This window comes from Berghia stephanieae, chromosome 11, assembly GCF_034508935.2.
Source record: "Berghia stephanieae isolate SIO BIC M18660-M18661 chromosome 11, UCSD_Bste_1.3, whole genome shotgun sequence".
In the NCBI taxonomy this organism is placed as follows: domain Eukaryota; kingdom Metazoa; phylum Mollusca; class Gastropoda; order Nudibranchia; family Aeolidiidae; genus Berghia; species Berghia stephanieae.
Window position 1 is genome coordinate 36,612,819 of NC_088370.1, and position 25,822 is coordinate 36,638,640.

General features: G+C 35.2%; 1 protein-coding gene across 1 annotated transcript; it reads right to left on the reverse strand.

The window, feature by feature from the left end:
* Positions 1 to 274: 274 nt before the first annotated feature.
* On the reverse strand, positions 275 to 21,180 carry LOC144956412 (phosphatidylserine synthase 1-like). The gene is made up of 13 exons (XM_078886914.1): positions 20,956 to 21,180; positions 18,370 to 18,461; positions 17,759 to 17,803; positions 15,387 to 15,505; positions 14,264 to 14,361; positions 12,546 to 12,567; positions 11,654 to 11,805; positions 10,411 to 10,470; positions 8,832 to 9,026; positions 7,397 to 7,462; positions 6,367 to 6,466; positions 4,204 to 4,269; positions 275 to 838 (listed from the first exon to the last, which is right to left on the reverse strand). The coding sequence occupies exons 1-13, from the start codon at positions 21,114 to 21,116 to the stop codon at positions 464 to 466; spliced, it is 1,551 nt and encodes a 516-aa protein (XP_078743040.1). The 5' UTR covers positions 21,117 to 21,180; the 3' UTR covers positions 275 to 463.
* Positions 21,181 to 25,822: the final 4,642 nt, after the last annotated feature.

Sequence of the window (25,822 nt, forward strand, 5' to 3'; positions counted from 1 at the left end):
ATATCTTGAGACTACCCAAGCTTAAAATCGCCTGATGCAGGGCTAGCGGTTATGAAGATAAATTATGTACTCTTAATTCAATTAAAAAGTACTTAATCAAAGACATTTACTGTACAAATGGTTTTAAAAAGTTACCTCGTACGACCAAAGTTTTTCACTCCTCAACCATATAGTTGAAGATAGATTAAATAACTTTACTTTAAAATAAAAAAAAGACATAAAAACCTTTAATATCTAAAAAAAAACAACAAAAAAACCCCTTTACTTATAGGATTCTATTTTACCTAAACCAGACATCTCCTTTTAGCATTTTCACCAAGAGAGCAGTAATAGCGATGGGACTCGAACCTCATGACTGCTCTCTTTGTGAATACGGAGAAGTCTGCAGCTTTAACCCAAATAAATAATAAGATAAAATTATATCTTCAAACAAAATTTTGTCTTGCAAATGGAAAGATTTTAACTATAAAGCTCCGTTAATTCCACGTCTTGTCAATTTATCCTCAGAACCAGAGCTGCCAACTTTGGTTGCCGATGATTGCCTCGACCGAAGCCTGTATCCATTACTCACAGTAAAGGAGGTATCCTGTTCCTCCTCTTCCGCTACCTCATCGATATCCTCCTGAGTCCCCGATATACGAGACGGGTCGCCTTGCCCCATGGGACGCCTTGTCGGTGAATGGCCACTGCTACTGTTGTAATACAGATTCAGGTTGTCATCGACGGCCTTCCCTTTCCAAGTCGACCTTTCCGTCTCGAAGCAAGAGTCGTCGCTGCTGTTGCTGATGGTTCTGGGATTTCGGATGATCCGATGAACAGGGGAATCTTCGTCCATATGCTTTTTTTTTTTCATTTGATGATAAAAATAAATAAAAATTGAAATTATTTCATATCAAAACAGTCACAAGTGAGAGCAAGCCTTCCAAACTACAGTAAATACTGATTAGACAGAATAGCAAGAAACCTTTGTCAACAATTTTCATTTAGACAAAAATTAATTCATGATTGCTATAGAGTTCTTTACTATTTATCATTGACTCTATTCTATATATCACTTGGTGAAAATTCAGCTTAAATCTAGACTAGTTTGACACAATAATAAACGTATTCCATATGAGCCAAGATACCCATTTAGTCTTGGGTATATTCCAGTTTCTATAGCTTTTTTTTTTTTTTTTTTGTTTGTTGCTTTAGGTCTCTTCCAACACAATTGAGGTTATATGAGAGACCGCTGAAACAAAAAAACAAGCAATCTAACAAAAATAGTACAAATGTAAATCAAAATCATAACCTAAAGATATCATAAGCTAAATTATAAATAACCAAGAACAAACAGGCAGAAGATTTACAGAAAAAAAAATATCCCCTGTCAAAAATACAATCACAAACCAAAGAAGCAGGATAGGCTAGTAAAGAGAAGAAGAAACGACATCACTATCGGATCGTACACCCATGCGAACATCATAGGTATACGATTCAAGGGTGATGCTCCCATCCAACCACCCGCAGTTTCTATAGCATCAAACTGGCAATTATAATTACTTGCTACCATTTGGATAGGATACAAGTATTTCCTGTCAAATCTACAGATTCAGCAACCTGATCTTGAGTGTCTGCATCATTTCAAACCGTGTAATCCAATCAACTTTATCGAACAGAAAACCATGATTATATAATAATCATAATTACAATTTTAATAATAATAATAATAATAATAATAATAATAATAATAATAATAATAATAATAATAATAATAATAATAATAATAATAATAATAATGATAATGATAATAACAACAATGATGATACTGAAATCTTAAACAGCACTGAAACTCCAAAACACGAGACTCTAAGAGCTTAATTTACAAAATACATTCGCTTCAATACACACACACACACACACACACACACACACACACACACACAACACAAATCAGAGAAATATCTTGTTTCTCATACAAATAGGTTTAAATCAAAAGCCTAAAAATAGACAAAACAAAGGATTCTTTTCCAGAAATGCTCTGTGATAAGGCGCTGCCACACAAATGGCCCAAGAATTTCATTACATTTTTGCGCATTCGAGGGACATCTAGATTGAAGGAACAACTGGCTAAACGTAAGGGACGAGGTTTTGAATAACTTTCAATTAGTTCCAAAAGATTTAACGATGGTTACCCCTATATAACATATCTCTAATATATAAGCCACTTGCTAACCAAATCAAAAATAATTTTTTTAAATGACCTAATCAACATAAACTGTATTAAGATCATGCGTAAAAAATAAGGATTCAATAGATTGCATTTTATTATATTTGGGTTTTTTTAAAAGTAAAACACAAACTTATTATGGATAAATGAAAAAGCAGAAAATAGAAGGACAAATGTTCATGCAAGTAGCCTTGAATGAGAACAAGTCTGATTATTCTGACATTAAATAGATATCTTGAGGGGAGGAAAAAAAGAAAAAGAAACAAATCAATTGATTCAGGTTTTTAAAATTAATGTTGTAAATATTTATAGAAAATAAAATTGCTCTATTGGGCCAAAGTTTAGTCATTGTTTATAACATTAAAAAGTGGTTTGTTGTGGGAGTATTGTTGTTTTGTTTTTTTTTTATTATCAAGACATTTGTAAGGTGTACGACACAATTCTTGACCAATAGTAATATAGTAAAAGATTGCATGCGTTTGTTATCACAATGATGTGAAATAAAATTTATCTATTTAACGTGATGAAATATTGATTCATATCTATTTTAAAAAAGACAAAAATAGAAGGGAAAAAAATCACATTGTCACACATCTAAAAGATGTGCCTTTTTGCTTTGTTACTCCTGTGTTGTAACTCAGAGGGCTAAAGAATAGAAAGATAGAGAGAGGGAGGGAGGGGGAAAGAAAACAAAGCAAGCTTATGTAATGGTTTTAAAAGTATTCCATTTTCTCATTTCCACACAAACAAACAAACAAACAAACAAAAACAAAAATACACTGAAAAATGTTGAAATCAAAAATGTGTCAGTGCATGACATAATCAGTTGGAAGGTGAAAATTTTGGATTTGCAGTTTTTCTTTCTTGCATTTTCTGAAAGAAATGCTCACTAGAGCATTTTAATATTTATTTGAAGTAAATCGAGTGATTTTTCATGACGTTACAGTCAAATAAATGTATGGGAAAGGTATCCAGCAACTTTTCTCAAATTTCATACTTTTCAACTTGACTAGCTGTAAAAAATATTTAGAAGTGAAATTAAGCTTTGATATTTCCCGAAAATGTACAAAAAAGGGTTGATTTAATCATTTATGACAAGAACTCATTTTGGATAAAAATTGACCTTCTAACTAAACCTTGCAATATCTCAGTTCAAACCTTTTCACCATCCGACGGATTATGTCATTCACTGTAACATATAAGAAATTTTGAGAAAGGCTCAAATACTTATGCTATCTGCATGACTCATTTGAATTCTACGCCAAAATTTTTTTATTTTACAACGTCGAGGAAAAGTGACAAATTTCATTTTAAAATTTAAAGCAAATATTGGATCATCTGGCGCTCGAAAATTGATTGAGCAAAAACTGATCACACTAAATCATTTATTTTCAAATACCTAACTGTTGTCTAAGAAACTAAATTTAAAAAGAAAAATATCCAATCTTCAGCCTTAAACAACAGAATACAAACATAACGGACAATAAACTTTTATGGAGGAAGGCTTAGCTATTTTCATCCTTGAAGTCGTATTGACTTTGGACATCAACATCTTGATGAAACATGAATATGAAAAGATTTTTATTTAAAAAGGCCTCAAAAACAAAACAAAACAAAACAAAACAAAAAAAAGAAACTAAAAGTACTCCTTCTAATGTCTTGAATATGACAGTCCTAAGCCCCTAGAAAACTCATAGGGGAAGATCCTAAATGAATGGCACTTGGAAAATGGTACTTAGATGCTATTTTTAGCTTCTCCGCTTAATCGACACACTAACCTGAAATCCCGAGGGTGTGCGATTAAGCAGAGTCGACTGTAATATGAGTCAACCCAGCTGAACCCAGAGTCACTCAGAGCTCCACAGTGTAATATTCAGTTGCTATTGGAAATAAGGCGAGCCAAAATATTACCAAGGATAAATCCCATGAGTTAAACCAGCCGCTTGTTCAATATTTCTCAAGAGACTTTAATAAAACATTGTTGTTTTTCCTACCTTCCATTTGTTCCATCTCTGAGCGAATATAGTACACAGGTACAGACAAACGAAGCTGCTCAAGCCCTAAATGGATGAAAGGAGGAAAAAAAAAAAAACAATTGAGAAATTTTCAATGTTTTTCATAAAACAAAATAAAATAACTAAAATTCCCTTTATTCATCCCATAGGGGAAATTTGTCACTAGGGTCTATTCCAAGGGAAGACTGGAATAGCCCAGGCATCAGCCGCAGTGCAGTGCTACAAATTGAGCTAGGACGAGATGACTTGGCCTCACAACGCGGCGGCGGGTGATCAAACTCGGTACCTTTCGGTTACGAAGTAAAGACCGTACCGCTGAGCCACGCTGTCCCCTATTAAAGTCAATCTGAGATAAAATCTAAACCATATCTGAAAAACAAAGCTTGTGATTAAATTTGATCAAAAATTTTCCAATTCCCGTCTCTGAGTTAAAAGGGAAAATTTTAAAAAGTAACTTCAAAACTAATACAGTCTGGATATGTGAACCTGGCAAATGGGTTGACAGTGATCACAAAAATCTGGTCCTAGCATCCAGTCCTTGGGTGAGGCACTTCACAAACATTACCCCACTTGACTCAGATGTGAATGAGTACCTGACTATAAGCAGTGAAGGATATTGTGAAAGTGGTGTTACATAAAGGACGTCTAACAGACGACTTGTACGATATGAAATGGAAACAAGAGTCTATATTATTATGGTCTGCTGTGGGATTTTAAAAAAGCATTGAAAAGCACATTGAGCATGGTAAACCTGTGGGAAGAAATGCTTATCTATTTACTCTTATCGAGTTCACCCTCATTGAAAATCAAACAAATTTGAACTCGAGAGAGAGAGTCATTGTCATTCTAGACTGAAACAATATTTGTATCTATACTTGGCAAGTCCAATGCAGAGAGTCAAATTTAGATTTAAAAATGGATTATAAGAATTCATCATCATCCATGGTGACTTGTACTCTTGAGCACGTTGCCGGTGGTCAGCTGTCTCCACGAATCACGATCCTCTGCGGTGCGCATGAAATCTGTGTTGCTTTTTAAGTCACATTTGGCCATTCTTAGGTTATTTAAATAAGTCATTCTTAGTCTTCCTCTAGCTCTCTTTCCTTCGATCATCCCAGATGTTACCAACTTTTTTTATTCTGTCTCTTCTCCACACATGTCCCAGAAACCGTAACTGCCGTAAGAATTATGGTTCCTCAAATAAAATAAAAGTCCCTTTATTCATCCCGTAGGGGAAATTTGTCTTGAGGGTCTATTCCGCGGGAAGACTGGAGAGATCCAGGCATCATCCGCAATTCAGCACCACAAACTGAGCCAAGGCGTGATGACTTGTTCAAGGTCACACAGCGCAGCGAATATTAGAACTTGGTGCCCTTCGGGTACGAAGCAAAGACCGTACCGCTGAGCCACGCAGTCCCTTACTTAAGGGAAGTCAACTATTATCATCTTATTTTTTATATCGATTCACAAGAATCTAGAATTTGTATTAAACACATTTGATACAATTAAAATTTTTGTTTGTTTAAAACACATTTAGGTCATATCAGCGCCAGTAAAAAGGAAGAAAATGGGATAGTAAAAAGTTCTAGAATTACAATTAAAGCATCCAAGAATAAGGCAGACAACGGGGAATTGGTTCAAATAGGAAACCGATGTAGATTCCAAGAGCACACTATCAAAGTACTAAGTTTGAGATCACCTAAAAGTCTCATCCAGATACAAGCACAGGTCCCTATTAAGAGGAATACACTCAAATGTTTATAAATCATATATAATACATAAACAAAAACATAATACAGTGCATAACAGAGAGATGATTTACAAGGAATAAAAATATCATCTGCCAAAACTAACTATACATTTTGACTGTTTCCCTCCCAGCCAGGGCCAGGACAATACCAAGTAATCTCATTCCAAGACAAAGACAAAAAGCATGTTGGAAAACGGACATAGGGGGATAGAAGACATACTGTGGGAGGTCAGGAACCCCATCCAGATTCAATTAAAATAAGTACAATCTCAGAGAAAAATCTCTACTGCATGCCGGATCAATCTCAGTCCCTTTGCTTGAGAAGAGGGTGATCTACCAACTGAGCTATCAACAACGCCATTCAAAAGTAAGAGTGAATCAAAACAACATACCTGAATGACGAGCCAGTAGATGACGTAGGTAATCATCGTCTCCCTGAACAGCTGAATTCCAAACTTGAGGCAAATGATGCTTTCTGTCAACAGGATGGCACTGAAGATAACAAAATAAAAGAAAATATATATATATAAAAATAAATCAACTTGGTGAGTCTCACAGACCTGTCTACTTGAAAAATTAAAAATTCGTACTAAAACTTAAAAAAAAAATTTTTAATTCTGTTTATTCGTCCCATGGGGAAAGTTGTCTTTATGGTCTATTACAAGGGAAGACTGGAATAACCCAAATGTCAGCCTCAGAGCAGAGTGGTCACACAGAAAAGCAGTGGGTGATTGAACTAAGTACCTTTCGGGTACGAAGCAAAGACTTTATCACTGAACCACGCTGCCCCATAGGAGTATAATGTTTAGGAGATAAAAATTGTACACTGCAGCCCGCTTAAGATAAAATATGTTGTAGACCACCAACATCAATAGTAACTATGCTGAACCAGGATCTCTCTACATATCAGAAATTTCTAAGAAAAACTACAGTGCCCTCCAACAAGATCTTGACAGTCTCAAAACTCTGGCCCAGGACCATGACCAATGGAAACAATTAACAACATGAATGGAGAGAGCAGCTATAGTCATCAAAGTTTTTTTTTAAATCTGTGACTAAATCACACTCATCAAAATAAGGATTTTTTTGTTTTGACAGAATCTAAAAGCATAAAAAAACTTCTTTCACTTTGTCAAATTTACATACAGTGAGAAAAATAATGTTGTTCGAAACAATCAAAAGGGATCATGTAACATGTTACTTATCAAATACTTTACGACTGATGGAGAATTATTACATCATTTTCCAAGACTTTGTGCTATTTAAATTTTTTACCTAACCCTTCCAGTTTATGTTGTGGATCGCTCACTAAGAACAGCAAGTCTAGAGACCTTATGTGATAACAATTATTTTATACAATCATTTCTAAATTAGATGAAACCACAAACTATTATCTGTTTATAATGTAACCAAACCACTTACCAGAAGACCCAGCATTGAGTTCCAACTCGCTTACACCTGGTGTCAGTGACATAAACATAGTACTGTCTGTGGAAATAATAATAATAATAATAATAATAATAATAATAATAATAATAATAATAATAATAATAATGATAATAACAATAACAATAATAATAATAACAATAATAATAATAATAATAATAATAATAATAATAATAATAATAATAATAATAATAATAATAATAATAATAATAATAATAATAATAATAATAATAATAATAATAATAATAATAATAATAATAATAATAATAATAATAATAATATAATAACAATAACAATAATAACAATAATAATAATAATAATAATAATAATAATAATAATAATAATAATAATAATAATAATAATAATAATAATAACAATAACAATAACAATAATAATACTTTTGACATATGGCACCAGTCTGTCTAGGCTGGCAACATAAAACTGGAAGTGTCACCAAAACTCATGCAACTGAGCACAGGTGTCAAAACATGACACAAGACATGAAGACAACTTTTCTACAGATCCACCACATAATCACCTGAACTTTTCTCATAGGAAAATTTTGACATGGCAAAAACAGCCGAGAATTTTTGTTAACATCGAAAATCCCAAAATTCCATGTATCCGCAGAAGATTATCATCACTGATTATACAAAATGAGGATAATAATATCATGGTCATCCTCTTTGGTACTCACTAAACCTATTCCCTATTAGTGTAAATGCAGAATTATATCTTGCATTTGAGGGAACATGGAAACAAGGACTGTTTTGTGGGATAATTAAGCAAAATGCGGGATGTTAGGCAGCCTGTATATACAATTCACTAACAAATTGTATTTCCATTTCAAGGATTCCATGCGATAGTTGAAAAATAAACCCCTGAAAATGAATGGACTACTGAAAAATAAACCCCTGAAAATGAATGGACTACCAAATCTCATCTAAAACGAACAGAGTTTTGAAATGATCAAACACAAACAATGATATTTCTAATTCAGAAAAGTGAGTGGAGCAGGCACTTATGTCGATAATAACAAGACGTAGGAAAGTGCCAGAAGACAACAGAGAATAAAAACTTCGCAATGGTGATGGGGTCTCGAACCTGTGACCTTACTGGTACGACAACTCCGCCAGGCCGAGGAGATTGTGTATCTACCATCTGAGCTATCCACGACCCGAGCCCCCATCGACGCTGCGAAATTTTAATTCTCCGTTGTCTTCTGGCACTTTCCTACTCACTTCATTTCTTGCTATTATCAAATGATATATCTGTCTTGAGAAGTAAGACCTTACGTCAGTGGTCAGTGGCCTTTTTCTTGAAGACAGGAAAAGCTGCTGAGGTATGAAAACTGGTGAAAAAACGGAAAGAAAGCATGAAAAAGTGTAGGTTTGGCATCCCTGCAATTTACCTGATAGTCGGAGCTGAAAACATGGAAATCAGCATGACTCGGTAGAGGTTAAGGACGTGTGGTGGCGGCACCCAGAAAATGTGCTTGAGGAAAAAGGTGTTGAGCTCAATCATCTGGAATCCGACAATCAGGATCCAGACAGCGATAATCCTCATGGTGGTGGAGTGGGGGTCCAGCCATCTCACGTACAGCCAGCTGGGGACACAAACGAACAAACGGCGGTGTCAACATCCGAAAAGTTGGGTTTTGTTTTTGAGGGTTTTACGGCGCTTGCAATACATTAAGGTCATATCAGCGCCAGTAAAAAGAAAGGAAATGGGATAGTGAAAAGTTCTAGAATTACAATTTAAGCACAAAAGAAAAGGTAAGACAAAGGGGAATTGGTTCAAATAGGGACCAGATGTAGATTCCAAAAGCACACCGTCAAAGTTCTTAGTTTGAGATCACCTAAAAGTCTCATCCAGACACAAGCACGGTCCCAACTAAGAGGAATACACTCAAATGTTTACCAATCATATAATATAATATGTAAACTAAACATAATACAATGCATAACAGAGAGATGATTCACAAGGAAAAAAATATCATCTCCCAAAACTATTACTATACATTCGACTGTTTCCCTCCCACCAAGGACTCCGACCAAGGCCAGGACAAAACCAAGCAATCTCATTCCAAGACAAAGACAGAAAGCATGTTGGAAAACAGATATAAGGGGATAGAAGACACAGTATGTACCCCCCTGCCCACTATGGGAGGTCAGGAACCCCACCCAGACATCCGAAAAGGTGTGTATGCGTGCGGCTATGTGGTCTAGTGGCATAACACTCCCTTTTGGATTGGAAGGCCCTGGGTTAAAGCCTCGCTCAGCGCATAGTTGAGCCCTTGGAAAAGGCTCTTTCCTCACATTCTCTCACCATACTCAGGTGTAAAATGAGTACCTGGCCATTAACAGCGTTGTCTCTGTCCGAAAAAAATTAAAATATCGCCTTACAGGCATCATGTCTTGTCCTAAATGTTAAATGGTGCTGCTGGACAGGGACCCCTTGTAAAGCGCTTTGAGCATGTTTAGTGGATATTGCGCTATATAAAAGCTCAATTTTTAAAGTTCTTTTTTTCTATAAAACAGCCAGATAAAGTAGCCACAGACAAATACAAGTAAAATAATCCTGAGTCAACGGAGAATTGATGATTGGACCAATCAAATGCTTATATTTTTCACACGAGTATGGATTTCCGCTGTGAACAACCTCCGGTATCATAATAAACAAACATTGAACACAAAAGGATAAGGACAAAGATAAAAGAGTATGCTCCATTTCTATTTCAAAAATATCAAAATGACAAATCTTTCCGTTTGTTTTGTCTGTTTCATAGACACCTTAAAAAACAAAAAAACAAAAACAAAACAAATTGCTGTGCAAATTTTTAAAAATATATATCCATGGGTGCAGGTTTGGCCAAAAAATCCTGAAATCTATTCCCAACAAATTCAAAAAGCCTGTAAATTATTTAGAAGATAATGGCCTTATTTTCATTGTAACTGGCATGATACCCAACACTGAAATTCTATACATACCTAGCAGGCGTAAACTGCATAGCAGCTCGTCTCAACTTCCCAGTTGTAGAATGAATGTCCCTGGCAAAAAAGAGAAAAAAATAGATTTAAAATAGACAAGAATGAATGTACCACATTGCAAATATTATATAAAATTCAAGCACTGTAAGTTTATAATTTTGTTCTCTCGTAATTTGTTTATGTTTCATAGTGCTCTTATAGGTGATTTCAGCACCAGTAAATAGGAAGATGTTAGATCAGAGAAAACGTTTAGATCTAGCTGTCAGAGGTATGTCCAAGTGTAAGGCTAGTGTGAAAATACATCTTATTATAGATTCTCCAAATTATTACCATCTACCCTCCCCTCCCATACCACCAATCGAAACTTTAAAAAAACAAACATTCTTGCCATATTTCAGTTGCTTTTGTTTTTTGCTTTATTTTTGTTTTTTAGTAGCTATCTGTTGTTACCCGATGAAGACCAAAGGTTGAAATTTCCCTCGTATTGGAGAGTTTCTTTTTTGTTACAGCCTTTATTCTTTACAGCTTAATTGTAGGTAAGGGGATGAGCGTGGCTCAGCAGTAGTCTTTGCTTTGTACCTGCCACTGCGCTGTGTGGCTTTGAGCAAGTCACCTCACCCTAGCTCAATTTGCCGCGCTGCACAGCGGCTGACACCTGGGTTATTTCAGTCTTCCCTTGGAAAAGACTCTAGAGAAATATTTCCCCCATGGGATGGATAAAGGGAATTTTATTTATCTTATTTTTATTTCATATTGTGTGACTATCAAAGCATTTGCTAGTATGTCAATACAAAATATGATGATTATTTCTTTGAACTGCTATGATTGTAATCTAACTGAATCCTTCTTACTTGAGACTATCAAAGCATTTGCTAGGTATGTCAATACAAAATATGATGATTATTTCTTTGAGCTGCTATGATTTTAATCTAACTGAATCCTTCTTACTTGTGTAACTATCAAAGCATTTGCTAAGTATGTCAATACAAAATATGATGACTATTTCTTTGTGCTTCTATGATTTTAATCTAACTGAATCCTTCTTACTTGAGACTATCAAAGCATTTGCTAGGTATGTCAATACAAAATATGATAGCTATTTCTTTGAGCTTCTATGATTTTAATCTAACTGAATCCTTCTTACTTGAGACTATCAAAGCATTTGCTAGGTATGTCAATACAAAATATGATGACTATTTCTTTGTGAACTGCTATGATTTTAATCTCACTGAATCCTTCTTACTTGAGACTATCCCAGTGGTAATCCCGAATCTCCAGCTTGCGACAGATGACCATCCCCATCCAGATCCCCATCCCGTTACACAGAAGGACGTCAAGCACCCAGGAATCCCACCAGCACTCCAGGAAATTGGGCAGGAGATGGGCAAACACCACCTGAAACAAACAAACAAACAAACAAAAAAATTGATTTGATTTGACTGCCATTTCAAATTTTCACTGTGTTTACTTCATTTTAGATTGCCTACAAATAAAAAGACAAATTTCTTATGATGAGGGGATAAATACCAATGTGAAATTGAATGTCTTTAATTTAATTACAAAAAAAGATAGAATGGATTTTTCGGGTTTCCCCTTTATCAACAAACATCCTATTTATCTTAACAACGCCACTACCACATCATCTCGAGTGTTTCATTCATCCTGTTTGTTGATAAAGGGGAAACCCGAAACGTCCATTCTATCTGTTTTTTGTAATTAAATTGAAGCTTACATTCAATTTCACATTGTTATTCATATGATGAGAGGAGTATACCAAATGCCACAAAATTAAACTTAAAGGTCAGCATGATTAGAATTACAAATTCAATTTTTTTTGCAGAGCATGACACAAGTTATTCTAAATATTTTTACAAACTCAATTGTTGTTATATCTATTAAAATAATGGACATCCTTTTGGAGTAAAAAACTTCTGGCACATTCTCTTATTCGATTTACAGTGTTGATGGTGACAAACAGTGAAAAAGAAAAAGAACATTTTTTCAATGATTGCCTTTTAGCCCCATTTTTACTGCACTAACCCCCACCCACTTTTAGAGAAATTGAGATGATAAACTATCATCAATACTCTAGCTACCTACTGGAGAGTGGGGAAACTACACCTATTTGTTCCTACATAAATCAAGTCTCTCACAGACCTGCCAAATTAAAAACTTCAAATTTAGTAATTTCTATGTCAATTTTTATTAATTTGACAAGGAAATTAGTCATTTCTGAAATCGCATATGAACAACCAGAAATTGACATTGATGCCGTCATGCTTATGTTATTGTTATTACCACCATCATCATCATCATTATTATTATTATTATTATTTAAGTATTACTGAGACTTTAAATTCATAATTTTCCATAAAATTTTCGTAATTGGCCATGAAATATGTCTAAAATTGGTAAAATTTGGAAGGTATGCTCTCACTACGTCTACATTTAGACCTGTAAATGAGCTCTATAAAAATTGACTGAAACTCTTCGACAAACTGAAGATTCAATTATTTTTTTAAAAATAAGGGCATCATAGGAGAGCAGAGTGATAAATACAATATATTAAAATAGTGGGTGTTATTTCTTACTGGAAGTATGACTGCCATAATTTGATGTAGAAGGAATGCTAAATAAGCATGTCATTCATATAGGTAAAGATGACTTCATCAAAGTCATATTCCTGCCTCTGGAATTTTTTTGACATAGTCAGAAAAATAATCACCATTATCATCTTCAACTTCTAGCCATGACCAATTGAATTTATTCCTCACATCTTTATCGATGCTCGACAAGTCTGAATTGAATTGCGATCCACGAACAGCTCAGCCACTGTGAGAACATTAGAATAATGTAGCAATGAGCAAACTTGATGTTCAATCAGTAAATGACAGAAAAAAAACTTAAATAAATATGACTTCAGGCCAATACACTGAATTATTAAGTAGAAGTGAATTATCAAGAAGAAACTTCGGCAGGCGTAGCGGAAAAATTCAAAGAATCGAAATGAAGGTAAATTGCCACAAAACAGCAAGCTCGCTTGGGCTTGAGCAAAACAATGGCAGAAAACGTCCTGATTTGCACGGGAATTAATTAGGCCACTTACCATTGTTCCTTATAATCAGGTACTCAATCAGTGAAGAAACGGTCAACCAGTTTGTTTACAACGTGAGGCAATCGAAATGTGCTTGTAGCAATCTATCCTAACTTTCGATTTGAAGGCGACTACATAACGGACTTCCGGCATTCGCAATTTACCTTATCATACTTTTGAGACTCGCCAGGTAAATGTGGTCAATTTTGGCTTAGATGAAACAGTGAAATTTATCGCTCGGTGGCTCAGTTAAAATTGGCTACAGTTGGGATCACGACGGGTTTGGAAAGTGAAAAAATAATTTAACGAAGGATGTGTGAAAATACCCAGGGAAGTGTTCAGACACGCCTTTTATAAAAAGCATCGCTTAGTCTTGGCAATATATACATCGTTAATATAAACGGTCCCCATGAGCTATGCGTAGCGCTGTGGAACACTCCTATTACTTTACGGTCATGGACTACGATTTGTGAATTCTTTCTTTTTTTATTTATTTCTTTCTTTCTTTCCTTTTTTTAAATATTTGAATTTGACAAATTGACTGATTTCAGTTAATTGTCTGAGAATTTACAGGTCTATACATTTGATTGGGGGGGGGGGGGGGGAGGTAGAATTTTTAAAAGGAGGAAAACTCCTTCTCTGACTCCAATCATTGATTTTCACGAATCCCAGGAAAAACCTCAGCACTGGTTCATATTATAATAATACCTCAGTGAATCCACATAAGGCTCATGTCACAGATGCCGTAGTGACTAAAACAGACCTGTCAGCCATCCGAAAAAGTGGCACACTATGAACACATCCATGCTGCCAACCAATCGCTGGACAGTGATGTCCGAGCAATTGACGGCGTATTCCTGAAATTATTGATAAATCAATATCATGGGTAAAATTTATGAAAATAACTGGAACTGAAACAGTTCCTCTGCCCTTACAAAACGCCAATGCGTATTCTCACTTGACTCTCTTCGAGTTCACATGAATGGAAAATCAAACAAATTTGTTCGATATTCAATGAGGGTGAACTCGAAAGAGTTAAATGATACGACAAAAAGATAACGCAGCTTTTATTTCTTTTCATGTGTTTTTCTAGTTTTACATATTTTGCATCAATTAGTCCTGACACCTGATACTTCATCATCATCCATCGTGGCTTGTGCTCTTGAGTACGTTGCCGGTCAGCTGTCTCCACGAATCACGATCCTCGTCGGTGCGCACCTGATACTTACCCAAAGCCAATATTTTCCTTGGAAATAACTTTTTTCTTTTCTTTTTAGAATCTAAATTGACTAATCAATATTATAAATTTAAAATGATGATGAATAAAAGCTCAATTTAAAAAAAAAAAAAATTTAAAAAAATTCTCACCTTGAGGTCCGGATGCAGCTTTTATTTCTTTTAAGGTTTTTTTCTAGTTTTACATATCTTGCATCAATCAGTCGTGACAAGTGATACTTACCCAAAGCCAATATTTTCCTTGGAAATAACTTTTTTCTTTTCTTTTTAGAATCTTAATACTCTTCAACAGTCGTAACGTCACTTCCTTCCTAATGACGCATGGTAACTTAGTAACACTGGCTCTAAACTATCGGAACAATGGTGGACGCCCGTATGAAATATTTCTCCGGCGAGCATAAAAGCGTATCCAGAGGGGAAAAAAACACATAAATTTGATCATGTTTTGACTTTTACACATTCTGATCACAAGGCATATGAAAAGTTCTATCCAGCATGAAGAATAAAAAGTAATGATTTTCTTTGTTGAACCAAGATGGCCGCCGTTGCCGGGCGGCGTTAATTCAGACTACTGAATCCAATTGACTAATCACTACTTTAAATTAAAAATGATGATGAATAAAAACAAAAACAAAAAATTTCTCACCTTGAGGTCCGGACCAGCGTCTTTGAGTTCCGGGTAGAGCCATCTCATCATCTTCATTATGTCCTCACGGGTTTGGAACAGGAGGAAGAGCAGCAGCATAAAGTATAAAACACTCAATCCTGTAGGGCGAGAGACATTTTAACGTATTATCAGCGCCAACCATACACAGACATGCCAAATTGAAAACTTCAAATTTAGTAATTTTTATGTCAATTTTTAATAATTTGACAAGGAAATTCGTAATTTCTGAAATTGTGTATGAACAACCACAAAATTATTATTATTATTATTATTATTATTATTATTATTATTATTATTATTATTATTATTATCATTATTATAGTAGTAGTAGTAGTAGTTGTTCTTCTCATCGTTATTATTATTATTATAACAGTAGTAGTAGTAGTAGTAGTAGTAGTAGTAGAAGTAGTAGTAGTAGTAGTAGTTCTTCTTTTTATCATTATTATTATTATTATTATTATTATTATTAATATTATTAAGAATTAAAAATTCGTAATTTTCCATAAAATTTAGTATTTGGCCATGAAATTTGTCTAAAATTCGTAAGATTCGGCATGTATGCATACAGATTATAATTTGGTCATTCATGGCAAACATTTTGATGAATGATCAAGAAAATTTTTTAAAATCTATTATATCTATTACAGACATGCCAAGATTTCAGTTATAAAATTCAGGAACTTGTTTTCTTTTTTTTTTTTGTTGTTGTTTTTTTATTTTCTTGCAGATCTTGGATTTAAAATGAAATTGTGTTGTTGTTGACGATGATGATGATGACAATTTTTCTAGAATAAAACTCACCATCGAAATCGAGAAAATGGCGGGTAATTAGGAAATTGGGAAAGAGAACAAAAATCCAAAAATTTCTTCATAAAGTTGGGAGAGTTGACAGCTCTGTTATAATAAATTATTGATCGCCATAAGCAGATCTTTTACACACAAGAAAACATAGAAAATTTAGTTCCTCAAAACAATAATGATCTAATCAGTAATTCATCGCCGCACGTTTGAATTCTCATTCTTTCACCTTATTTAGGCTCTCTCTGCTAAAAGGTCGTTGAATCCTGCATCTGACTGGAGATCTAAGTTATCACATTATTACAGTTCATGGAATCGGGGGGGGGGGGGGGGGGGGGGGGGGGGATGCACCACGTGCAAGTCTAAGGTATTAACTCTAGTACCTAGTACCGCATTGGGGTCAACCAGAAATAACGAATGGTTCCCAGTACTTCCCTAGCAAGTTTGAATGACGTAGCTAACATATAGCGTCACTCGGGTTTGATCGCGTCATTTCATACGTCAAAAACTAGCTTCATACTCAACCCAAACAGCTTAAATAAACTGTTTGCTGAATGGCTGAAACTAATAATATCAACCAATCAAACTTCGGCTTTTATTTCATAAAGAACACAATGTAATTTTTACTGAATCAAGGTCGGGTCTGTGTTACGTTTCTACAACTGATGCGCGTGTCACTTGGAAAAGGTGTGTTACATTAAAACGACCGCGGTGGCATTGAGGTGGGAATGGTGTGTGTTACGTTTATACAGCAGTCGAGGATCGGGGGTTAATATTAAGGAATAAGTAATCATGACAGGCTTGCCAAATTGAAAACTTTAAATTTAGTAATTTGACAAGGAAATTCGTAATTTCTGAAATTGTGTATGAATAACCACATTATTATTATTATTATTATAGTAGTGGTAATAGTAGTAGTAGCGGTAGTTGTAGTTCTTCTTATCATTATTATTATCATTTAAGTATTACTAAGAATGTAAAATTCGTAATTTTCCATAAAATTTCGTATTTTGGCCATGAAATTTGTCTTAAATTCGTAAAATTACGAAATGTTTGTAATATTCGGCATGTATGGTATAAGTAATCATGATACGACATTTTGGAACTTCCTAGTGGAAGATTCATCAGCTCAGTGTTCACAATTGTTTTAAGGGGAGCTTACCAAGTTGTACCACAGTCTTATAGTTGAGGGCAATGTACATGTTGCTGCTCAAAGCTCGAAGAAATAAATAACAGAAATTGAATGTAAGCTTAAATTTAATATACGAAAAACAGATAAAATGGACGTTTCGAGTTTTTCCATTTATCAACAAAACAGGATGAAAGAAACTCTGCATTGATGTTTTTGTTTATTCATCTTAACAACACCACTACCACATTATCTCAGTCGTCTGTAGTGTTCATTATTTTAATTTGCTCCTGAAATATAAACAGCCAATTTAACCCTTTTGTACTGCCAAATCGAGACATTCCCGTTCCCATTTTTATAGGGACAGTTCAGTTGTCTGCTATGTTATAGGATGAATCCTTGATCCGTATCCTGTAAGACTTACCAAATACTATCCGCCATAGAGCTGGGTGAGGTCTTGTGAAGGGACCTTAGTGTAAGGATAGAACAAAAATAGTCAGTTCAGTTAGATTACATAATTATTATCAAATAGATTTGCATTTTTTTTAAATAAAAAAAATTAAAATTAAAAAAAAAATGAAAGTGTGGTTTTTAGAGATTTCTCAATTCTATGAATAGACAGGTGGAAGAAGGCGCACGTGTGGCAGAATGGCTTAAGGCATTCGAGGGTAATTTCCTTCATCACTAAATGGTTGTTAAAAATTATGATTCTATATTTCTTCAAAGCAAAGTTATCTTTCGTCAGATGTTGTGGTGTAAAAAAGCTACATTTTTTCCCCTCAATTATGTAATTTATGTAATTTTTTTTTCCACTCAAAATTGATAATTTTTGTAAAGTGCCCAGAGCTTGTGTTTTACACGAGAATGAGCGCTATATAAATGTGTATTATTATTATTATTATAATGGAATCAAAGCTAAACCCCCCCCCCCCCCCCCCCCCCCCCCCCCCCCCCACATTTTGTCTCCACTTCAATTAACCCTTCCTTTGAACACGAGTAAAATAACAGATTCCTCCAATCAAATAATTTTCTTACCATTTGGGAATGCTAACACGCTGACTATGAGAAAGAAAAAGACAACACAGATGATTCCATTCAGAATGTTCTGTCCTCCATCACTGTCGTCTCTGTGTGGGAATAAAAAGAGGGAAGAATTAAATAGTTGATATTCATCAAAGAGCAAAGACAATAGCGACATTTAAAGTAAGTTACATTAATGGTTGGTGGACTGTGAACCGATTTGATGACTAACAAGTTTCTTGCAGGTTGAAAAAAGGAAGGTGAATTTCCAGTTTGGCGTTTCAGTTCAAAGTGTCAAAAACTTACATCTCATTGATCCATTTGCTTTTTAAAAAAAGCTGGATTTGGCATTTGAGCACTATTTACTTTCATCTTGTGTTAAATATCACTTGATATCAACTGATTTGGACACAAATAACCACTGGCATTCTTTTTTAAGAATATTTGGTATATTTCACGCCTAGTTTGGTATTTTGCATAAAATCATTCTGCCAACCTGATACATGTGTCTGCCAATAATGAAAAGCCAGGCGTTTGGTTATTACCAGAGAGGGTCTGTTTCCACATTTTACAAAATCTGATTTTTTGTAACCTCAAGTTTTTTGTCTTTTGCTGTTTCGTCTCCTGACGAAGGCCAAGGGCTGAAACATTGCTTCTTTTATGTTGTTCCCTTATATATGAGTCACATTTGCTCACTTTATTTTTCTATCCATCTTATTGGCTCATTCAGGCACCTCAAGCTTATGATATGAGCTCATTGACCACTGATGTAATGGAAATACATGTATTTTCAATCCAAAGAAAAATATTCCCCATTACAAAAATGTTTTAAAAATACCAGACAGATTATGTAGAATTGTTTCTGTACTGGGAGAAAAACCGAAAGTGATAGTGATAGAAATTGCGATTTTTTAATTTTTTTTTGGAATAGACAAAATAACAGAAAACAACAAAAACAACAAACTAAAATTAAGAGTCAACTTTTCAGTGTGGCGAAATATCTGGTGATTATAGAATTACGCCTACTATAACTATCCATCGACTGATTTATTGTTTTTATTGATATCTTATTAACTTTACTTATTTCTATGTGCATTCCGTAACTTTGCATATATTCTGGAATGTGCATAAATGTTTAAAAGAGCGGAGTTTCAAAAAGTGTCTGTGAATAACCATCCATCGTTATTGGTAGACAGGTGTTGTCTCCCAATTCAATAACGGAGTGTCTACGTACATTGTAATCGGGCACCTAGCCTCAGGATCTACGTACTTGTACTGCGATTTGGGAAGGAGGAGCGAGGGGGCATTGAGCTTGGTGCACGGTAACTTATGACCTTGATCTTGTCTTTCTTCCCCCTTTGTGTGTGTGTGTGTGTGTGTTATAGGCAGACTGCCAACTTGGCCAAACAGATAATCTATAATTTGGTATTACCACCCACTACCCGATATCTTGTCATTAGTAGGTACTTTTGTAAACGTCCATTTGGCCCTCCAGCAGGAAGAAATGGGCTAGTGGCTGTGACCCAATTTTTTGGACTTTTGAGTGATGGGTCTCAGAAAAAGTTCCATAGATCTAAGTTTATGGATGGATTGTAATGATTTATGTCTTATTTTCTTCAGGAGAAATTACTCTATGTAGTTTATTTTAAAATCAATGACAATTTAGTATAACTTTTGATTATGGATAAAATAGAGTATAATTTAGCTTTGGATAATTAAAATATTAGAACTTAGTGAATCAAAATTTCATGATGGCACGTTTATTTAACATCTTCATCTTAACTTTAATAGTGTCTATTAAATTCAGGACAAAGTTGTATACTGCATCCATGAAATTCGTTCCAGCAAAATCCTTACTCAAATCTTAGCGGCCATTTAGACCAGTTTTGAAATCCAAATGGTGGTTACTACCGGAAATGCAACAATTTTCAGGTCACAAAGTCCGTCAGTAAATCACAAAGGCAAATAGAAGACCATTTTTCAGCCTTTAAACTAAGATAACTTTTCTTCTGCTTATACGTATCCAATTTTCACAATTTTGGTATCGTTAGAATCGTGTTAAAGCACTTTAAAAGTATAAAGGTTTTATTGAGCTCAATCCAATTTGAATTTTTTTACCAAAGTACCTATCATTAGCCTAGGCCTTGTGAGAGACAAATCCTACATGTATTTGTAAACCGAGTAGAAAGATTTTGTTTTACCATGAGATGCGAAGGGGAGGGGAAGACACTATGACAAGAGAGAGAGAGAGAGAGAGAGAGAGAGAGAGAGAGAGAGAGAGAGAGAGAGAGAGAGAGGCCCATCCTTTTATTGCAGCGGCAAACCAGTTACTGGTTACCGTGACGTAGATCCTGAGGCGATGTGAATGTGGCCGGTTACCCTGTACGACTCCCATTCAATAATCAATTATTTTTTAAATTCTCAGTTCAGACATGAGAATAATCGCACTTGGATGATAAATGTTTAAAATAGCGGAGTTTCAACCGTCCATCGTTATTGGCAGACAGTGTCTATTCTCAGACATATTGAGAATAAATAATAACAGTCACGGCGTTTTATAATAACCATCACCTCATCAGCATCACTCCTCCTTGTCCTTACCTTGTGCATGCAAAATAAAGCAGTCCTGAGATACATGTCAGTAGCAGAGTTATAGTATGTGGTTTATAGAAAAAGTCCAGAGATATATCATCAACAGTTCTTTCATTGATAGCCCTAAAGTATTCGTCATCCTCTAAGACACTATCTCTTTGCGGTGCCATTTCTGGAACAATAAATGTCTAATGAAATGGGCCAGTGGGCAAGGAGTGTGCAACGGTGTGTGTATTTGCGAGATCGTCCGATGTCAGAAAGTTTTAGATTGTAGAGCAAAAATCTTTATCCTTTTTTTTTTTTTGTTTGTTTGTTTTTTTTTTTTTTTTGTTTTTTTTTTTTTTAAAGCAATAAGTTAAACTATGCCTAACCACTGCAGATTAGATGCAGGGTTGAAAATTATTATTGGCAACTATATGAAAACTGTGATCTAAAAATGATTTGCTATTGACAAGCTGGAATGCTCTATTTGCAAATGAAATTGAGCAACTGTCTAAAGGTTAAAAAAATATGAAATTACTTTCAACAACGTTCATCCACATTCATAACACTTGTTTGGAAGTACATATACACTTGCTTTAAATATTGACTTCTTAGTCATTCTAATGGTCAAGTGTTTTCTGAAAATATTCAAAAGGAAAAGGTTGGTGACGGAATCGCCGTGAAAGTATCTAGTCACAATTTAGTTCTCCCTTGGTGACCAATCTGTCAATCACCATTCTTCCGAAGGGACGTGATGCAACTTCACATGAAGAAGAGTCAGTATCAGGCGATCATCGAAATCAAATATCGTTGCAGACGATCGATAGTAGACGTATAGAGCAGTAAAGTTAGGTGCCCCAAACGTAAACAAAGGTCGAGAAGCACGTGGCAAACCACATGTTCCTGTCTTGACAGCTCACGTTCCAATGTAAATAATAGAAAAAAATAACCTTTAAAATTTGGCTGTTAGGTGGCAAAAGAAACACATATTCATAAATACTCGATCATGCATCAAATAATGTCTAGATATGGATATTTTATGGAACAAAAGGTAAAATTTTCTAAAATTTATCAAAAGTTACAGTCTATATATTTTTAGACCAGAGCAAATTATTGCGCTGGTGTGAACAAAACGAGAATTATTCGGAGCCTGATTTTCATAATAATTTAGCCTTATATTATTATTTCTGCAACTGTTAGATTTTATGTAAACATATTTTCAATACTGAAAGTGTATTGCCTACAACTCAAACTACAAAATTGGGAGACCTATATTGTGCGTAAATTATTCCGGTCCCTAACGGAAATCACTAGCAACTTGTTATTGTTTACGTTTGGGGCACCTAACTTTACTGCTCTATTAGCAGTACCTAGTAGTAGTAGTAGTAGTAGTAGTAGTAGTAGTAGTAGTAGTAGTAGTAGTAGTAGTAGTAGTAGTAGTAGTAGTAGTAGTAGTAGTAGTAGTAATAGATCAGTAAAATTAGGTGCCCCAAACGTAAACAATAACACGTTGCTTGTGATTTCCGTTAGGGACCGGAATAATTTACGCACAATATAGGTCTCCCAATTTTGTAGTTTGAGTTGTAGGCAATACACTTTCAGTATTGAAAATATGTTTACATAAAATCTAACAGTTGCAGAAATAATAATATAAGGCTAAATTATTATGAAAATCAGGCTCCGAATAATTCTCGTTTTGTTCACACCAGCGCAATAATTTGCTCTGGTCTAAAAATATATAGACTGTAACTTTTGATAAATTTTACCTTTTGTTCCATAAAATATCCATATCTAGACATTATTTGATGCATGATCGAGTATTTATGAATATGTGTTTTTTTTTTTTTTTGCCACCTAACAGCCAAATTTTAAAGGTTATTTTTTTCTATAATTTACATTGGAACGTCGTGAGCTGTCAAGACAGGAACATGTGGTTTGCCATGTGCTTCTTGACCTTTGTTTACGTTTGGGGCACCTAATTTTACTGCTCTATAGTAATAGTAGTAGTAGTAGTAGTAGTAGTAGTAGTAGTAGTAGTAGTAGTAGTAGTAGTAGTAGTAGCAGCAGCAGTAGTAGTAGTAATAGTAGTAGTTAGTAGTAGTAGTAGTAGTAGTAGTAGTAGTAGTAGTAGTAGTAGTAGTAGTAGTAGTAGTAGTAGTAGCAGCAGCAGCAGTAGTAGTAGTAGTAGTAGTAGTAGTAGTAGTAGTAGTAGTAGTAGTAGTAGTAGTAGTAGTAGTAGTAGTAGCAGCAGTAGTAGTAGTAGTAGTAGTTTAGTTAAGAACTTCACAACATGTAATCGTGCTCATACCAACAAAAATAAAGGATGTCTTACGAGTAACCTGCGGTGCATAAAATGAACATAAAGTAGTTCCATCATATGGCCTGATCGGGGAATAAACGATGCAATAAAAAGAGAATCTAGCATGGTTAGCCCAAGGAGATGCACATTTTAAAGAATTAACCAACTGTGTCAAATTGGTATTAATTTGGAATTATATTTTGTTTGTTTGTTTGTTTCTTTAAAAATTTTTTTTTTTTAAATATTTCTAAAAAAATATTTATTTATTTATTTATTTATTTATTTATTTATTTATTTATTTATTTATTTGTTTTACATTACACTATTTAATTCAATCAAAACATTTACCCATAAATCGCATTGTTGTTAAATGACGAGTCACCGGTCACTGTGTCACCGATAAATACAAGGGAGATAACTATATCTTGATAAATGGTACCGTCTCTATTAACTCAGTTGCGCTTCTTTGTTTGAACCAGCTTTATGTGCTCAAAGTATAGAGAGTTCGAAGTTAACGTCGCTCAGGTTTTTGTTATTGCTTTTTGCCATCCGCGTTTATGAGTAATTCTCACCGAACTGTATCAACCTGACTATAAACGTTCATGGATACACAGTTTTGTGTGTTGGTCCGTTATACTTCTGGATGGCAATGTTGTGAGCTTCTTAGCCAAGCGCATACTATCTATAGATAGTTCGAAGTTGACGTCACCCAGGTCTTTTTTATTGCTTTTTGTAATCCGCGTTTATGAATATTTCTCACCGAACTGAATTAACCAGATTGTAAAAGTTTAAGGTTACACATAATTTTGTGTGTTGGTCCGTTATACTTCCGGATGGTAATGTTGTGAGTTTCTTAGCCAATCGCATACTATCTATATTACATTATTCTCTTTCTAAATTGCATGCTTTAAACATGAGTCATAATTCCTTTTAGGTAATCTTCCATCTGTGTCGAAGGAAAAAGAAATATGACTACTTGTGTGGCTATGTAGTCTTGTAGTCTTTCGGATCGGAAGGTCCTGGGTTCAAGCCTCGTCGGCGTATAGTTGAGTCATTGGATAAGGCTCTTTACTCACATTCTCTCACCGTACTCAGGTGTAAAATGAGTACCTGACCGTTAACAACATTGTCTCTGTTGGAAAAAAAATTGTAATATCGCCTATCAGGCGTCATGTCCCGTTCTACATGTTATGTGTTACTGTTGGCTTGGGATCCTTTGTAAAGCTCTTTGAGCACGTTTAGTGGATATTGCGCTATGTAAATGCTCAAGTCTTTTTGTTTACTTGTCTTAAAAAGGTGTTATGTCGGGTCAAGTGCAATATTTAACATTGATTTGTGAGTGTTTGTGTGTGTGGGGGGGGGGGGGGGGGGGGGGGGGGGGGGGAGGGGGAGAGGGGGCGATAGCTCAACTGGTAGAGCACTCGTTTCACACGCAAAGGAGGCCGAGACCTATACCGGGTGCAAATCTAGATATTTTGTTTTCTGGCCCCCTCTTCACCCAGCACTGATTGGGTAGCTGGGCCTGTTAGGTCTGGCGGAACTACTTTGTGATAGACTTATGTCCTATCAAAAGGGTAGCAATAAATTGCTTTTGACTGTTTGACCCTATAGAAAAACGAATAAACTCCGGCTCCATTGGCTCATGGCTCTGAAATACTACTTGTTCGATAGAATTTGAGTTAAAATTCCCCCCCCCCCCCCCATAGTGGGCAGGGAGGTACTTGCTGTATCTTACATACCCTTCTATATCTGTTTTTCCAATTGTTTTGGGTCTTTGTCTTGGAATGAGATTACTCGTTTTGTCCTGACCCTGGCCGGAGTTTTTGACGGGGAGGAAACCGTCGAACTGGGTGGGGTTCCAGACCTCCCATAGTGGGCAGGGAGGTACATACTGTGTCTTTTATCCCCTTATATCTGTTTTCCAACATGCTTTCTTTGTCTTGGAATGAGATGAGACTTATAGGTGGTCTCAAACTAAGTACAGTAGAACATGAAAGTAACGTACTCGGAAATAGCGAGAACTCGGAAATAGCGAGTAAAATCTAAATCCCCGTTTTTTTCTCTTATTTGAGTCAATAAAATTAGCATGAAAGTAGCGAGTATGAAAACGAGGTCAACTCGGAAATAACGAGCATTTCCTGCCCCAGCCTAGGACTTCGAACGAAGTAAAGCAAAACAACAGACACGGGCGATTTAAATATTTTTAGCCTAGCTTCTTTCCTTTTTTTTATTTTTCGTTAAGAGTAACATTACATAGTAGCAGTAGCCTAGTCTGTAGTAGTACATAGTAGGGGAAACACATTTGGGTGTGTGTGTTTGTGTGCGTGTGTGTGTATTGGGGTGGGGGTCAATTATTCACCCAATGTGGTGCCACGCGACACGCGAGGTAAGCACTGGCAGCCAAGATGTCAACACTTAGCATAGGCAGTTTAGTGAAAATTTCAAATTATAAAGAACTTCTTTAAATTGGTATTAACAGAAGCAGCTTGCTGTGCTTATTCCAATGCTTTTTAAACTTTTGAGATATCTCAATTGGTTCAAGAGTTATGAATTTTAAAATGAATATTTTTCGGGGTTCAAAACGGCCAATTTTAC

What these genes read in the sequence shown, in the direction of transcription:
- LOC144956412 (XM_078886914.1), bottom strand. Translation starts at nt 21,116, where the DNA reads ATGGCACCGCAAAGAGATAGTGTCTTAGAGGATGACGAATACTTTAGG. An exon ending in CGTGTTAGCATTCCCAAATG is followed by an intron (nt 17,804 to 18,369) that starts GTAAGAAAATTA and finishes CCTTACACTAAG; the next exon opens with GTCCCTTCACAAGACCTCAC. An exon ending in TACCACTGGGATAGTCTCAA is followed by an intron (nt 10,471 to 11,653) that starts GTAAGAAGGATT and finishes CTTTTTTGCCAG; the next exon opens with GGACATTCATTCTACAACTG.